The following is a 12,541-nucleotide window of genomic DNA, read 5'->3' as shown; positions in this document are numbered from 1 at the left end:
AGTAGGCAGATAGTCAATTTCCAAACCAAGAAAGAAATGAAGTTTTCCCAAATCCTTCATATCAAACTCAATTTGTAAATTCAGTTTGACTTCTGCAATAATATCTTCATTTGTCCGTGTAATGATTATGTCATCAACATACAATAACAGATACACAAAGTCATTACCAACTTGTTTGACAAACAGGCTAGGATCAGCATAAGAACTGGTAAAACTAATTTTTGGCAGAAAATTTGTAAATCTCTCATTATAGGCCCTTGGAGCTTGCTTCAGCCCATATAATGACTTGTTCAACTTGCAAACAAAATTAGGAACTGACTGATTCACATAACCACCAGGTTAAACCATATAAACTTCTTCATTGAGTAATCCATGCAGAAATGTATTTTTAACATCCATCTGATGTAAATTCCACTTGTTGTGAGCAGCAAGACACAAAATTAAACGAACTGTTGTATGTCTAATCACAGGAGAGAATGTCTCATCATAGTCAACTCCATATTCCTAAGAAAAACCTCTAGCAACTAACCTTGCTTTGTGTCTAGCAATAGAACCATCAGTATTACGTTTGACTTTAAAAATCCATTTGCAAGACACCAAATTTTTATCTGTTGGAAAAGGAACAAGAGACCATGTGTTTTGCTGAATGAGAGCATTATACTCCTCATCCATAGCAGCCTTCCATTCTGGAATCTGAAGAGCTTCTTTGTAATTGGATGGTTCTGTAACACTAGGGTCATTACTGATCTGAGAAAGAAGAGCAACAAAGCATTTCTTTTTCGGGATTCCTCTTTTTGCTCTAGTTAGCATACCATGCTCATTTATCACTAGGGGTGGGCATAAAAAACGAAAATCCCGATCCCGTCCCGAAATTCATAGGGACGGGACGGGACGGAGGTCTAAAAACGTCTGTCCCGTCCCGATCCCGTCCCGTTTCATAACAGTGGGACGGGACATGGGACGAATAATTTATATCCCGCTTCGTCCCGTCCCGTCCCACAATTAAATAACTTTTAATCTTGACCGTTGGATTATTCATCATGGCCGTTGATTTAAATTTGTTAGGGTTATCAGGTTATGTGTTAAGCCGCAAATAACTGTTTCAGATTCAGTCATACCTTTCCAATTCTCATCGAGGCAGAGAACAGATGCCATCCTTCTCTGAGTTCTCTCCCATCTTGCCAGCCTGCTCCCTCCACTTCCACCCCCTCCAACCTCATCGCCGCCGTCTCCTCACCCATACTCATACTGCCTTAGCCTCAACCCCCAGCATTTCATCACTTCCCCTCTTTCTCTAAGCTCTCAGAATTCCAGAATCTGGGTAAGTTCTCCCACTGAGATTTCAATTTATTTCGTTGAATATAGATGATGCAGGGTGTTTGCCTAGTTGTGCATATTTCCCACTTAGATTGTTTTTGTTTTTGTACTAAATTGTGGATCCAATTTCTAGTCTTGATAGTTTCTCCTCTAACTTGTTTATGCAAGCTTTTGAATGATCGGCATAGATAGTAGATGAAGTAACAGTGTATAATCACTCAAATAACAAAAGCTATACTTCCAGGGCATCAGAGATATACTCGGTGACCCTTTTCATTGTTTCATATGAGTCTATTTGTAATTTTTAGTTTTTGAGATTTCTGGATGTTGAAGTAATTTGAACATTGTGTAGTTCTCTCATCCTGTGTTATATGCATAGATTATTTGACCGAAGTAGTCTGTAGCATTTGGTTAATTTGGACCAAAGAGATTGAAGCTGAGTATGAACTTGGTCACTGTAAAGAACCTATATGGCTTAAAATTTGAAAGAGTAAAAACAGAGGACTCAATCATGGAATTCTAGCACTACATCAGAACAGAATGACCACTAGGTGTGTTAAAACCATACAATTTAAGAGACTTAACATACGAATAGATGAGTCAATTGGTATGTTCCCTCCTTATATATATATATATATTTTTTTTTTCTTTTGGAGAATTATGTTCTCATTCCTTTTGTTGAAACATGATGTCATACATTGCATAGTGGACTTGTCAATAGAAAGAAATGAATGCAAAAAACTGAGCATACACAATTTTATCCAGCACTTGTGTACTTTCCTTTTATTGTTTTGTTCTTGCCCATGGGAAAAGAGATTATCCGTAAGCATCAGTTTATATAGTCCAAGATAATAAGAGATACGTACTTACTTGTAAACAAAGGATCCAGACTTTGTTCTTCCACCAGTTGTTCTACAGTATCCATGGCAATTCCAAGCCGCAGGAAGAAAGATTAACTAATAATAATCTAAAGAGATGAATACTGCGTCAGTAATCTGAGTAATAATTCAATTGGTAAAATAAATGCATCATCTACATTATATTTTCAACTAGAATACAAACATTTTGATTCTATTATGTTTCAGGTATTCCAAAATAACACAGAAAGACCTACATCAATTAATTGTATATTTATGCATTCATTTTATTTGAACATAAGTAGTTAATCATAAATGGTGTTATTGTTCTGTGAATAGCTAGGGATGTTACTGTTTTGAGCTTTTGTGAGTACCATTGAGATGTTTTGTTGGACTAATCATAAATTCTTGTCATCTTGTGTTAGTATGTGGTACATGTAGATGAAGGCATACACATGCTGAGGCCGCATTCTCCTAATTCTTCCTCTAGTACTATCATAAGTGGAAGCAGCTCTAGCTCAGGTCATCGGGGTCAGCGGCTCAGTAATTGGAAAAAGCTTGTTCAAGAAAAGGAAGAGGCAGTCGCAGCTCATGAAGTTGATCAATACTTTGATGCTGCATTGGATCCAATTGATGAAGAAGATCACTTTGACATCCTGAGTTGGTGGAAGATTAATAGCTGCATGTATCCAGTCTTAGCTGCGATAGCTAGGGATGTTCTTGCCATTCAGACCTCAACAGTGGCCTCATAGTCATGTTTTTCAACAGGGGGTAGAGTAATTGACTGTTTTAGGAGCTCATTAACTCCTAAAACTGTGGAGGGGCTGATTTGCATGCAAAATTGGATGTTAGGTGATGATATTGCAAAGGTTGAAGTAGAGGCTGATATACCAACAATGATAAACACTGAGTTTTATGAAGGTCTTGAGCTAGGTATACATTTTAACAAGTGTTTATACTTTATACTTGTTGACCGATTTCAATTCAATTTGACATTATACATTTAGACTTACTCTTGGACTGTCATTTTTGCAGATCATGAGTACAATGCTTCAAGCAAGAACAATTGTCCACCTCCAACTCCAAGAGGAAAAGGAAAGGGGAAGTTTGTACCGGTGAAAAATGTAATTAATGTTTAGGTCTGTAACATTGTTTGATGTTTGTTTTGTGACTATTTAAGTTTATGATGGACTATTTGTCAATTATGTTAATTGACTTAATTTATAGTTGATTACTTGTAATCTTGAATGATAATTGTCTCTTAAAATTGAGAAAATAGGTATTTTAAAGTCATGGGACGGTGGGATTAGGCCCGTCTCGTCCCGATCCCAACCGGGATTAATCCCGAGTGGGATGCATTCTTAAAAACCCGCGTCCCATCCCGATCCGTCCCGATTCAAAAGAGTGGGAGGGGACGTGGGATGAGCCACGTCCCGTCCCATCCCGTCCCGTGCCCAGCCCTATTTATCACAGCTGGAACAACACCTTCAACAGGATGTAAGATATTAGAATCTGAAATATGACTAGAATGAGTGAGTTTCCTTTCACAATTGAGACCTACTGAAACTGAGCCATGACCAGGCTGAGAAGACAGAGTCATAGATCCATCACTTTCAGAGAACTGAATACAAGTATTAGCATGATCATCAAACAATGATTCTGGACCAGTAGGAGAAGTTGGCATCACATTAGTTGTCACAGTAGATGGCTCAGAAACAAGATTAATTACTGGATCATTATCCATATAATGACATGCCTCAATAACTGCAGGTGTCTCAGTATGAGATTCAGAATGAATATTTTCATTTGTACCATTTTCACTGTTATGAACAAGTGCATCTGTATTTTCTGAAGATATAGCAGAAGTAAGAATAGAATGTACCTGATTTGATGAGTTGTGTTGAACATAAGTAGTTGTAATAGGAACAAGAGCAGGCTGAGGTGCTTGTCCAGGAGATTGAGTGAGTGACTGAGAAGAAAAAGGCCTTGATGATTGTATTGCTGTTGATTGAGGAGAAGAAGATCTAACACTTGCAGCATAAGGAAAGACAGATTCATCAAAGAAGACATGCCTTGAAACAATGTACTTTCTACTGGTTGGACTGTAGCACACAAAGCCTTTATATCCAGCAGCAAAACCAACAAAGACACACCTAATTGTCTTTGGTTGAAGTTTATTTGTCCTGTTCAACAATGGATAACAAGCACACCCAAATATTCTCAACATCTCAACTTTTGGAACTTGTTTGTATAACTTCTCATATGGAGACATCATCTGAAGAGAAGGAGATGGCATTCTGTTGATCAGATACGTTGCAGTAGCATAAGCATGATACCATAAGAAATCAAGAAGAAAAGCATTTTGCATTAGAGTCACAACAGTCTCTCTGATATGTCTGTTTTTCCTCTCAGAAACTCCATTCTGTTGAGGAGTATATGGGCAAGAAACTTGATGAATAATACCTTGTTGATTCACAAACTCCTTGAACTTAGCATTTATATATTCTCCACCACCATCACTTCTAAAAAATTTAACTACAGACTGAAATGGAGTGGAGATGAGTGCACACAGAGATTTGAAGTAGAACAATACTTCATTTTTATTTTTCATTGGAAAAAGCCAAGTGAACTTGGTACAATCATCAATGAACAGTACAAAGTACTTGTATCCATCAATAGAGAGATGAGGAGCTGGCCCCCAAACATCTGAATGTACAAGCTCAAATGGAGAATTACAACTAGACTGAGATGAAACAAAAGACAATTTATGAAATTTTCCTAGCAAACAGGGTTCACAAATGATATCCTCCTTCTCTGAACAAATTTCCATATTACATTTCTTCAACATAGCTTGCACAATTTCATTTGTGGGATGGCCAAGTCTTTTATGCCACAAAGATTCCTTTATCCTTTGACCAACAAAAGCCTTGCTACGAAAAACTGAACCTACTGATCTTGAACTTGAAAGTAAATTGAAGCTTGAACCTGACTTATTTGATGAAGTTGCACTACTATTGCATTCCTTACTCACTGGAAGATGAAAAGGAATTGGATAGAGATCTTGTTCACTCAGTCCCTGGAACATAACCTTGCCCTGCATCTTGTCCTGTATCACAATCATAAACTCATCAAACCAAACTAAGCAATTATTCTGTTTGCATAACTGATATATAGAAAGCAGATTTGCAGTAATATCAGGAATATAAAGCACATTATTCATTTTAAGTGACCCCAAATTTGTATCACCGGTATGAGAGACTGTAAGCTTTTTACCATCACCAAATTGTACTCCATCATTAGCAGGGTAGGTTGTGAAGTTCTGAAGAAGCTGAGGATTGTTGGTCATATGGTTGGTGGCTCCTGTATCTGCAAGCCAGAATTGTGGACCAAGATTGTTTGCAGCCACCATTGCAGTAGCATTTTCAGTGTCATTCAGTTGTTGATTTGGAAAACCAATGATGAAGAAACATCTTGAAGCAACATGACCACTTTTGCCACAATATTGACACCGGCTCCCTTGATTTGTATTGTTGTTATTATTCTGAGCATTACCAGGCAGAGATCTGCAGTTCTTGGCCACATGACCAGTTTTGTTGCACCACTGACAAACGACAGTAGATGATCCTGCACCATTGTTACCATTGTTGTTGTTATTGTTATTTCTGAACTGTCCACCTCCATTCTGATTTCCTTGGCCACCCCCATTATTATTGAAGCACATATTGTTGCCTCTGCCTGCATAGAAGCCAGTAGGAACATTGTTTTGGCTATAGACCATTGGAGTAAAACCATAAGGAGCAGCCTGAATAGGAACATAGGATTGTGTGAAGACATTGGAGAAACCAGGAGGAACAACAGGAGCTTGCTGCTGAGGTGGAGGCATGGCAGGGACTGTAGCAGAAGCCGTACTAGAATGCATAAGAGATGCAGGCTGAATCACTCCAGGAGCAGTAGAGCTAGATGCAACAGCAGAGTTAGTAGCAGAGATTGGTTGGCCATACACATTGATCTTGCAGTTAGCTAGCATAGTTGTAATAAGATTCTGAATAGTCTGAGTTTCTGCACTGATATCCATTTCTGCTGCTTTAAGCATCGACTTCAATTGATTCAGAGGTGCACATGTATATTGAGCACGAATAACAGTCTTGATAGCACCAAATTCATTAGGTAGACCACTAAGGACATTAAGAACCACATCTTCATTATCAATGGAAACACCTACAGTTTCTAAAGCATCCACTGCCGCCTTAATCTTATCTAGATAAGTCTCAATATCATCAGAGCCCTTCTTTATGCTCTGAAGGTTAGACTTAAGCTGCAAGATATTCTGCTTATTAGCATCAGCAAACTTCTCCTTAAGCCTAGTCCACAACTCATGAGCAGATCGATTGCTAACAGCACAATTAGAGGCCTTGCTACCTAGAGTTTGTCCAATCATGTTCACAATACATTGATCTTGAGCTTTCCAAGCAACATAGTCAGGATTCATAGTAGGAGTAACACCATCAGAAGCAACAGTAAATTGTGGAGGACACAAATACGATCCATCCACAAATCCATAGAGATGCTGGCCCCGGAGAAAAGACTCTATGCGAAATAGCCAGAAAGGATAGTTTGTGTCATCAAGATACACATTAGGAAGAAACACTGTGGTGTGAGTCGAGAGCGGAGGCTGATTTGTGCATGAGCTAGCCATTAGTTAAGATCAAAGCGAGGGTTTTGGTTTGGAATCAAAAAAAGATGAAGAATCTAGAGATGCGGAAGCAAACTAGAGATGAATCAACAAGAGAATAGCGCGAATTAGAAAGCTAGGGTTCCAGCTCAAGAAAAAAATTTAGATTTGGGCAATTTTGACTAGTTTCAGCAGAATTTGAGACAACGATTGTGTTGGATATACAAATCCTAAGCTTCGATGCAAGAATCTGAGAGAAATATCAACAATCACACATATACTTCTTCAAGAATCATATAGTTCTTCAATTTCAGGATTAAGAATCAAATTGTACTTATCTGAGAGATATGAGCTCCAATTTGAGCTAAGATTTGGCTCGATCTTCTTGAATCAGTGATCTAGGGTTTCAGAATTGAACCTGGCTCTCGATACCATGAAAGCTAAGCTTGAAGATGATAAAAGACAGAGAGAGAGTAATCTTTGTATTCAGGCTTAATGAAGAAAGTGTGAGAATACAAGCTTATATAGTTTCTGATACAAAGCAATGACACGTGTAAATCACCTGCTATGATTAACTAATGATTAAAACAAGCTAATCAATTACTAATATAGACTTAACAGCTTCAACATTCATCATCGACTTCAAATCCTCGGCGCCGCATACATAATCTGTATCTGCATAATATAGATCCTGTAGTTGTTCAATTTAGCGCATGAAATGGATCGAAATGAGACAGATCGATGCTTCAGGCAGGCATTGAAACTATATATAAGAGAACGCAGAAAGCTACTTAACAGGTTGGCATTTGGCTATGGAATGTAAGAGTGTGATGGATCTAATGATTCAAATTCATATAAAGCCTTGAAGCTAGCACTGCTTGAAATGATTAGCTAGGTGAGTATAGATTAGGTTACTTGTAAAGTGCAGAATATAATGCTAACCATCATTACTCGTGTGGTCAGCGGTCACCAAGAACAATAGTAATATTAGAGCTTCCTGCTTGAACCAACCAGCCCCCCCGCCCCCCCCCCCCCCCCCCCCCCCTCCTGAGAATTAGTATCATGATCTCTCTAATTATATCGCAATAACCGTGTTATAATTGAGATCTAAATAATACGCGTAAAGTTGAGCAAGGTCAAGAATGCTAAAGATGGCATAAAGCAAGGGCAAGAGGCAACTGATTACCATTGAATTCACACTTGACATGTATCTGGCCATATATATTTCAAAGAAGTGAGGACTGATTTTTTCAAATATTGCTAGGAAAACCCCGGCAGAAACTATAAACATCACTGGACATTGTCACATTACTCGCATAGTCGATACAATATATTCTACAGTTGGTCTTCTCTCTTCCAGAATTGATGCAGTTGAAACTGAATGATAAACACCTGATAACCATACTTTTTCAAACATACAAACACTTCAATTCGTCACCTAAACTAATAATGGGAATGGAGACACATGAAGTGCATTTTGTACAACGTGAATGCATGGGGATTGAGGTGATCAATAGATGCCTGTATGTAGAGCTTTGCGACTGCTGCCTTATGGCCTTACGGTTTAGATGCTCTGCTACCAAAGTAGCAAACACACTCATGCTGTTCACAAGTACTTCATCATTGTTGAAGACTGGAACTGGTTTGTGAACAAATGACTGTAGTCCTGAAAACAGTGGTAGTCTGGAAATTGGAACGGTTCAACTGACCGATAGATAAGTGATCATTCGATTTACTTTTCTTTTTTGTTTCTTCTCTTACTTCAGACACAAGTTTGAAATAACAAAGAAAATCCATCATGATTCGACCATGGCTTCCAAGATCAGAGCTCATAATAGATGGTATAGCAGGCTCTGTCTAAGTATAATTTTCTAAATACATGCTAAACAGATGATGAGTATAAAGATGGAGCTTGTAGCACCTTTTTTCGCTTTTGTTCCCTCATGTTAGTAGAGGCATGCATTCATGTGATCATGTCATATAATAGAACTGGGTCTGGCTCTTGGACCCCAAAGATGGCTTTTAGCACCTTGCTTTGTAAAAGCACAAGCAAGCAGTACTTAGAGATGCATCTTTTTGCTTCCAAATTTAAGTTAAGACCAAATGGGGTTCACTACTTTAGTGTCTATTGTAATTTAATTTTTGTCACCAATTTATTATTAGTTAAACATCTTGAGGGCTCAAGCATCTTTGGTGGGGATATGGGAATCATGTTCACCACCAGAAATTAATCATTAGAAGGAAAAATGAGAAAGTAAAAAGAGAGGAAATCAAAGGAGGTTGTTTCCATGCAATTATAACTAGGATCAAAGATAGAAAAAACGACAAAAATACAATACAATACGAGATTGCATGTTATCAGCACAGTGCTTACACACTGAATGGAAATTTGGATTGCAGTTTTTCCAGATTGGTGACAATTAACTGAATTAAGATACAACATGCCAGAGAAATATTATTGCCATCACTCACTACATTAAAGTGGTCATTTTGAAACCATCACCAAGCCAATTAATTCTGACAATGTTATGCGTAAACGAAAACGACTTCAAGAGGGTGTTGCCCAGTTCTTCTGGATTTCAAAGTAGTAACTGGTATCCAAATAGCATTTTCCATCATCATCCAGAAACTGAAACAAGCAGAAAAAAACAGCGTTAATGAGAAAAAAAAAAGCTAAGTTAGCCAATGCTTTCGTGGTCTTAGTAACTAAGAAAAGCTCTTTAATCAGGTAGATATTTTAGTAGTCCTTACCTTTGTTCTCACAAAATACCAGCCCCTTGCAAACATGCCTGAAGGGGTAGTATCCTCTTCTGTTTCATATGTATAAGGATCTTGTTGAGGACTAAAGGTTCCAATCATTTTTTTTGAACTGTGAACTGTCCAAATTTTAGGGAAGGAATGTTAGTTTTAAGTAATACATACTAATATGAGTGAATGTCAGTTTGAATATTTAACCTTTGACACCAGTCTTCCAGACTGAGGTGGTGTACATGAGGCCTGATACTATGTTTTTGGAGACGGAGAATGTGAACTTGGTCCGGTACTTGCTTCCTCCTTTGAGTGTAAAAAGACTGCTCTTTGGTTTGTTGGTGAATGGAATAGGCAGCACAAGTTCAGGCCGATCCCGGAACATCATTGTCAGGCTTAGAATCCTCACTTCTGCTTCTTTACTCTCTGCATTCCCATTATTTTCAAATATCAATGGAAGTCAAGAACTAGCATGTTAGATTCCCTTATTGCAAATCAAACATCACGTATACCTCCAACAGCAGAGAGATCAACACTCCCGAGAAGTTGTGCCTTCCATTTCCTCAAACTCTCATCATCCTTAGAATATTTGAACATGTAAAAAAAATCAATTAAATATAATTGAAAACTGAAAATGAATCATGTTAAAAGGCCACTTACTTTATCCTTATCAAGCTGCTCCTTGAGAGAAAACTTGGGGCCAAGGACCAATTCTTTGTCAGATTTCAATGTGGCAAGCTCATCCTCTTCATCTGCATCAACCTCATCTTTAACCTCAACATTTTCGTCATGATGATGCAGGGTTGCTATGGCGCCTGCATCCTTGTTTATGTTCCTATTAGTCTTCAACTCCACTTCCTGCACTTGAGAACTGAAACCAACATCTTTGGTTGCAGACATGGCTTGCACGGCAGCTGACATATTCACAAAGTGAAAGAAAATGTACTGAATTGAAGGAAACTAAAGATGAACCTAAGACTAGTTTAGTTACGGCCCTTTTCCAACTTGTACTATAATAAGAGCTATTTGCCAGATATGGATGCTTCAGCTGCTTTATATCTGTTGGTAAGAGATGAAGGTTCAAAGATTGAGAAAGAGAACTGTGGTTTACGCTGGCGTGTGGAAAATATATATGAAGAGGTTGTGCAACAAATGGAAGGTAGTCAAGGGTATATATATGAAGTAGGGAATCAGATTTGGGATTTGGAATTTTAACCTCTATAGTTTGGGAAGTGACTAGCTTGTTAATTAAGTGAGGTAATAATTGCTAGAAGGCTAGACATGGCAACTGTATATCCTCCGCTGTTTCCTCACAAGTTATATGGAGAAATTTTTTAGTCTGACACATAACATTTAATCAGAAAAATTATATTTCAGTTATTTTGTCAAAAATTATTTTAGGTTTCTTTCTAAAACCCTAGACTCTAGACTCTAAATTCTAAACCCTAAAACCCTACACTCTAAACCCTATACCTAAACCCCATGGTTTAGATAGCGGTTATCGGCATCGTATCGGTTTTGTAAAATAAGGATATAACGGGGGTATCGAGATATATCGGATTTATCGTTTTTGCTCATTTTTAATTAAATTTAATATATTTATAAACATATACATCAAAATATATCAAATAAACTTGAGAAATTAAAACTTATAGAAGTAAATATACTAAATAACTTCATAAAAAATCGATTGTTTTGACAATTAAAATATATAAATAGTATTAATTAATAAAAATAGAGGTGATCATTCATCATAAACTCTCTCGTCATCGAATGTTATTGACGAAACTTTCATTTTCTTTAAATTATTTTTTCAAAACGACGTGGTTTTAAAAAAAACAAAAAAAAACACTGATATATCGGGTCAAACCGAGTTTGACCTGATATATCGTCATTTAACTTTTTTCAGGTTGACTGATATAATCGACCGATAAGCAACTTATCGTATCGTTTTTTTAATATCGGAGATATATCGAGGATATTTAGAACATTGCCTAAACCCTATACTCTAAACTCTAAACCCGAAATCCTAGTTCAAAATCATCAATACCCATTAAGGTCATTTCACAAATAATAAAAATATGTTAAATTATAATTTTTGTGTAATAAATCTACGTGTTGAAATATAACAGGTAAGGAGTAAACTATCACTATGCATTATTACGTGGTATTACGGTAGCATATAAAAATTTCTCAGTTATAAGCCATCTGATCCCCAAGAGTAGTTACTTTGTTTAATTATAATTAGTACAATGCCCCTCAAAAAAAATTTAGTACAATGTATAAAGCAGCAAGGAGATTTTATGCTCAATTGATGGACGTGTATATGCTCAATGTATGGCTACAATGATGCACATATGCAGCTCATGACACTCGACCAGTAATGCAGCAGCCGAATGAGGGCATGCATATAGGCAAGCAGGCCATGGCAACCTCCTGTACTGGCCGAATGCCTCCGTCCCTCCAAAAATTTACAAACAGTCACTGGTCCTGAAGGCTTTAGATTCGTTTTGCTCTTACAGAGTTCTTGTTAGACTTTAAAAAAAAATCTTGCAATCATTGTAGTACATCAATGATTGTAGCGGACGTCACCGCCCTTGACTCTCTAACCAAGAAACGCGAGGAGTCTTCGGCAAAGCTAGTCAAGTCTCGCCACGCTCAGTGCCTTTGCTTCGCAACCTTCACTTCGGAGCCTCTCACTAAGGTTCGAGCAGCTTCACTCCGTTCGAAATCTTTGAATTGCTTTTCTCTTACGCACGGCATAACAAAATTTAAGCCCCAACTTAAACTTGAGAATTTTCGGGGACTAGCCCGCTTCCCATTACTGAAGAGGGAAATTCCTCGCACATAATTAAGGGAGCCATTGAAAGGTGACTATAACACCAGAAACGGTCTTAAGTAAAGCTCCCGTATTGGAGATAAGGGATTTCTGTCGAGAGCCAAAAAA

At 37.7% G+C, this 12,541-nt stretch overlaps 1 protein-coding gene across 1 annotated transcript; it reads right to left on the bottom strand.

Annotated features, from left to right (window-relative positions):
* Positions 1–9,177: 9,177 nt before the first annotated feature.
* On the bottom strand, positions 9,178–10,736 carry LOC126791080 (rho GDP-dissociation inhibitor 1-like). The gene is made up of 5 exons (XM_050517483.1): positions 10,255–10,736; positions 10,107–10,173; positions 9,802–10,020; positions 9,598–9,722; positions 9,178–9,475 (listed from the first exon to the last, which is right to left on the bottom strand). Exons 1-5 carry the CDS (start codon positions 10,513–10,515, stop codon positions 9,395–9,397), a joined length of 753 nt encoding a protein of 250 aa, XP_050373440.1. The 5' UTR covers positions 10,516–10,736; the 3' UTR covers positions 9,178–9,394.
* Positions 10,737–12,541: the final 1,805 nt, after the last annotated feature.

Source organism: Argentina anserina, chromosome 4, assembly GCF_933775445.1.
Source record: "Argentina anserina chromosome 4, drPotAnse1.1, whole genome shotgun sequence".
NCBI classification, from domain to species: domain Eukaryota; kingdom Viridiplantae; phylum Streptophyta; class Magnoliopsida; order Rosales; family Rosaceae; genus Argentina; species Argentina anserina.
Note: the sequence above shows the minus strand (reverse complement) of the source record. Positions and strands in the feature narration are given on the sequence as shown.

Excerpts from the sequence above, each read along its gene's own strand:
- LOC126791080 (XM_050517483.1), bottom strand. The coding sequence starts at position 10,515 with ATGTCAGCTGCCGTGCAAGCCATGTCTGCAACCAAAGATGTTGGTTTC. Across the intron at positions 10,174-10,254 it reads AGCAGCTTGATAAGGATAAA|GATGATGAGAGTTTGAGGAA; the intron begins GTAAGTGGCCTT and ends AAATATTCTAAG. Across the intron at positions 10,021-10,106 it reads TGATCTCTCTGCTGTTGGAG|AGAGTAAAGAAGCAGAAGTG; the intron begins GTATACGTGATG and ends ATGGGAATGCAG.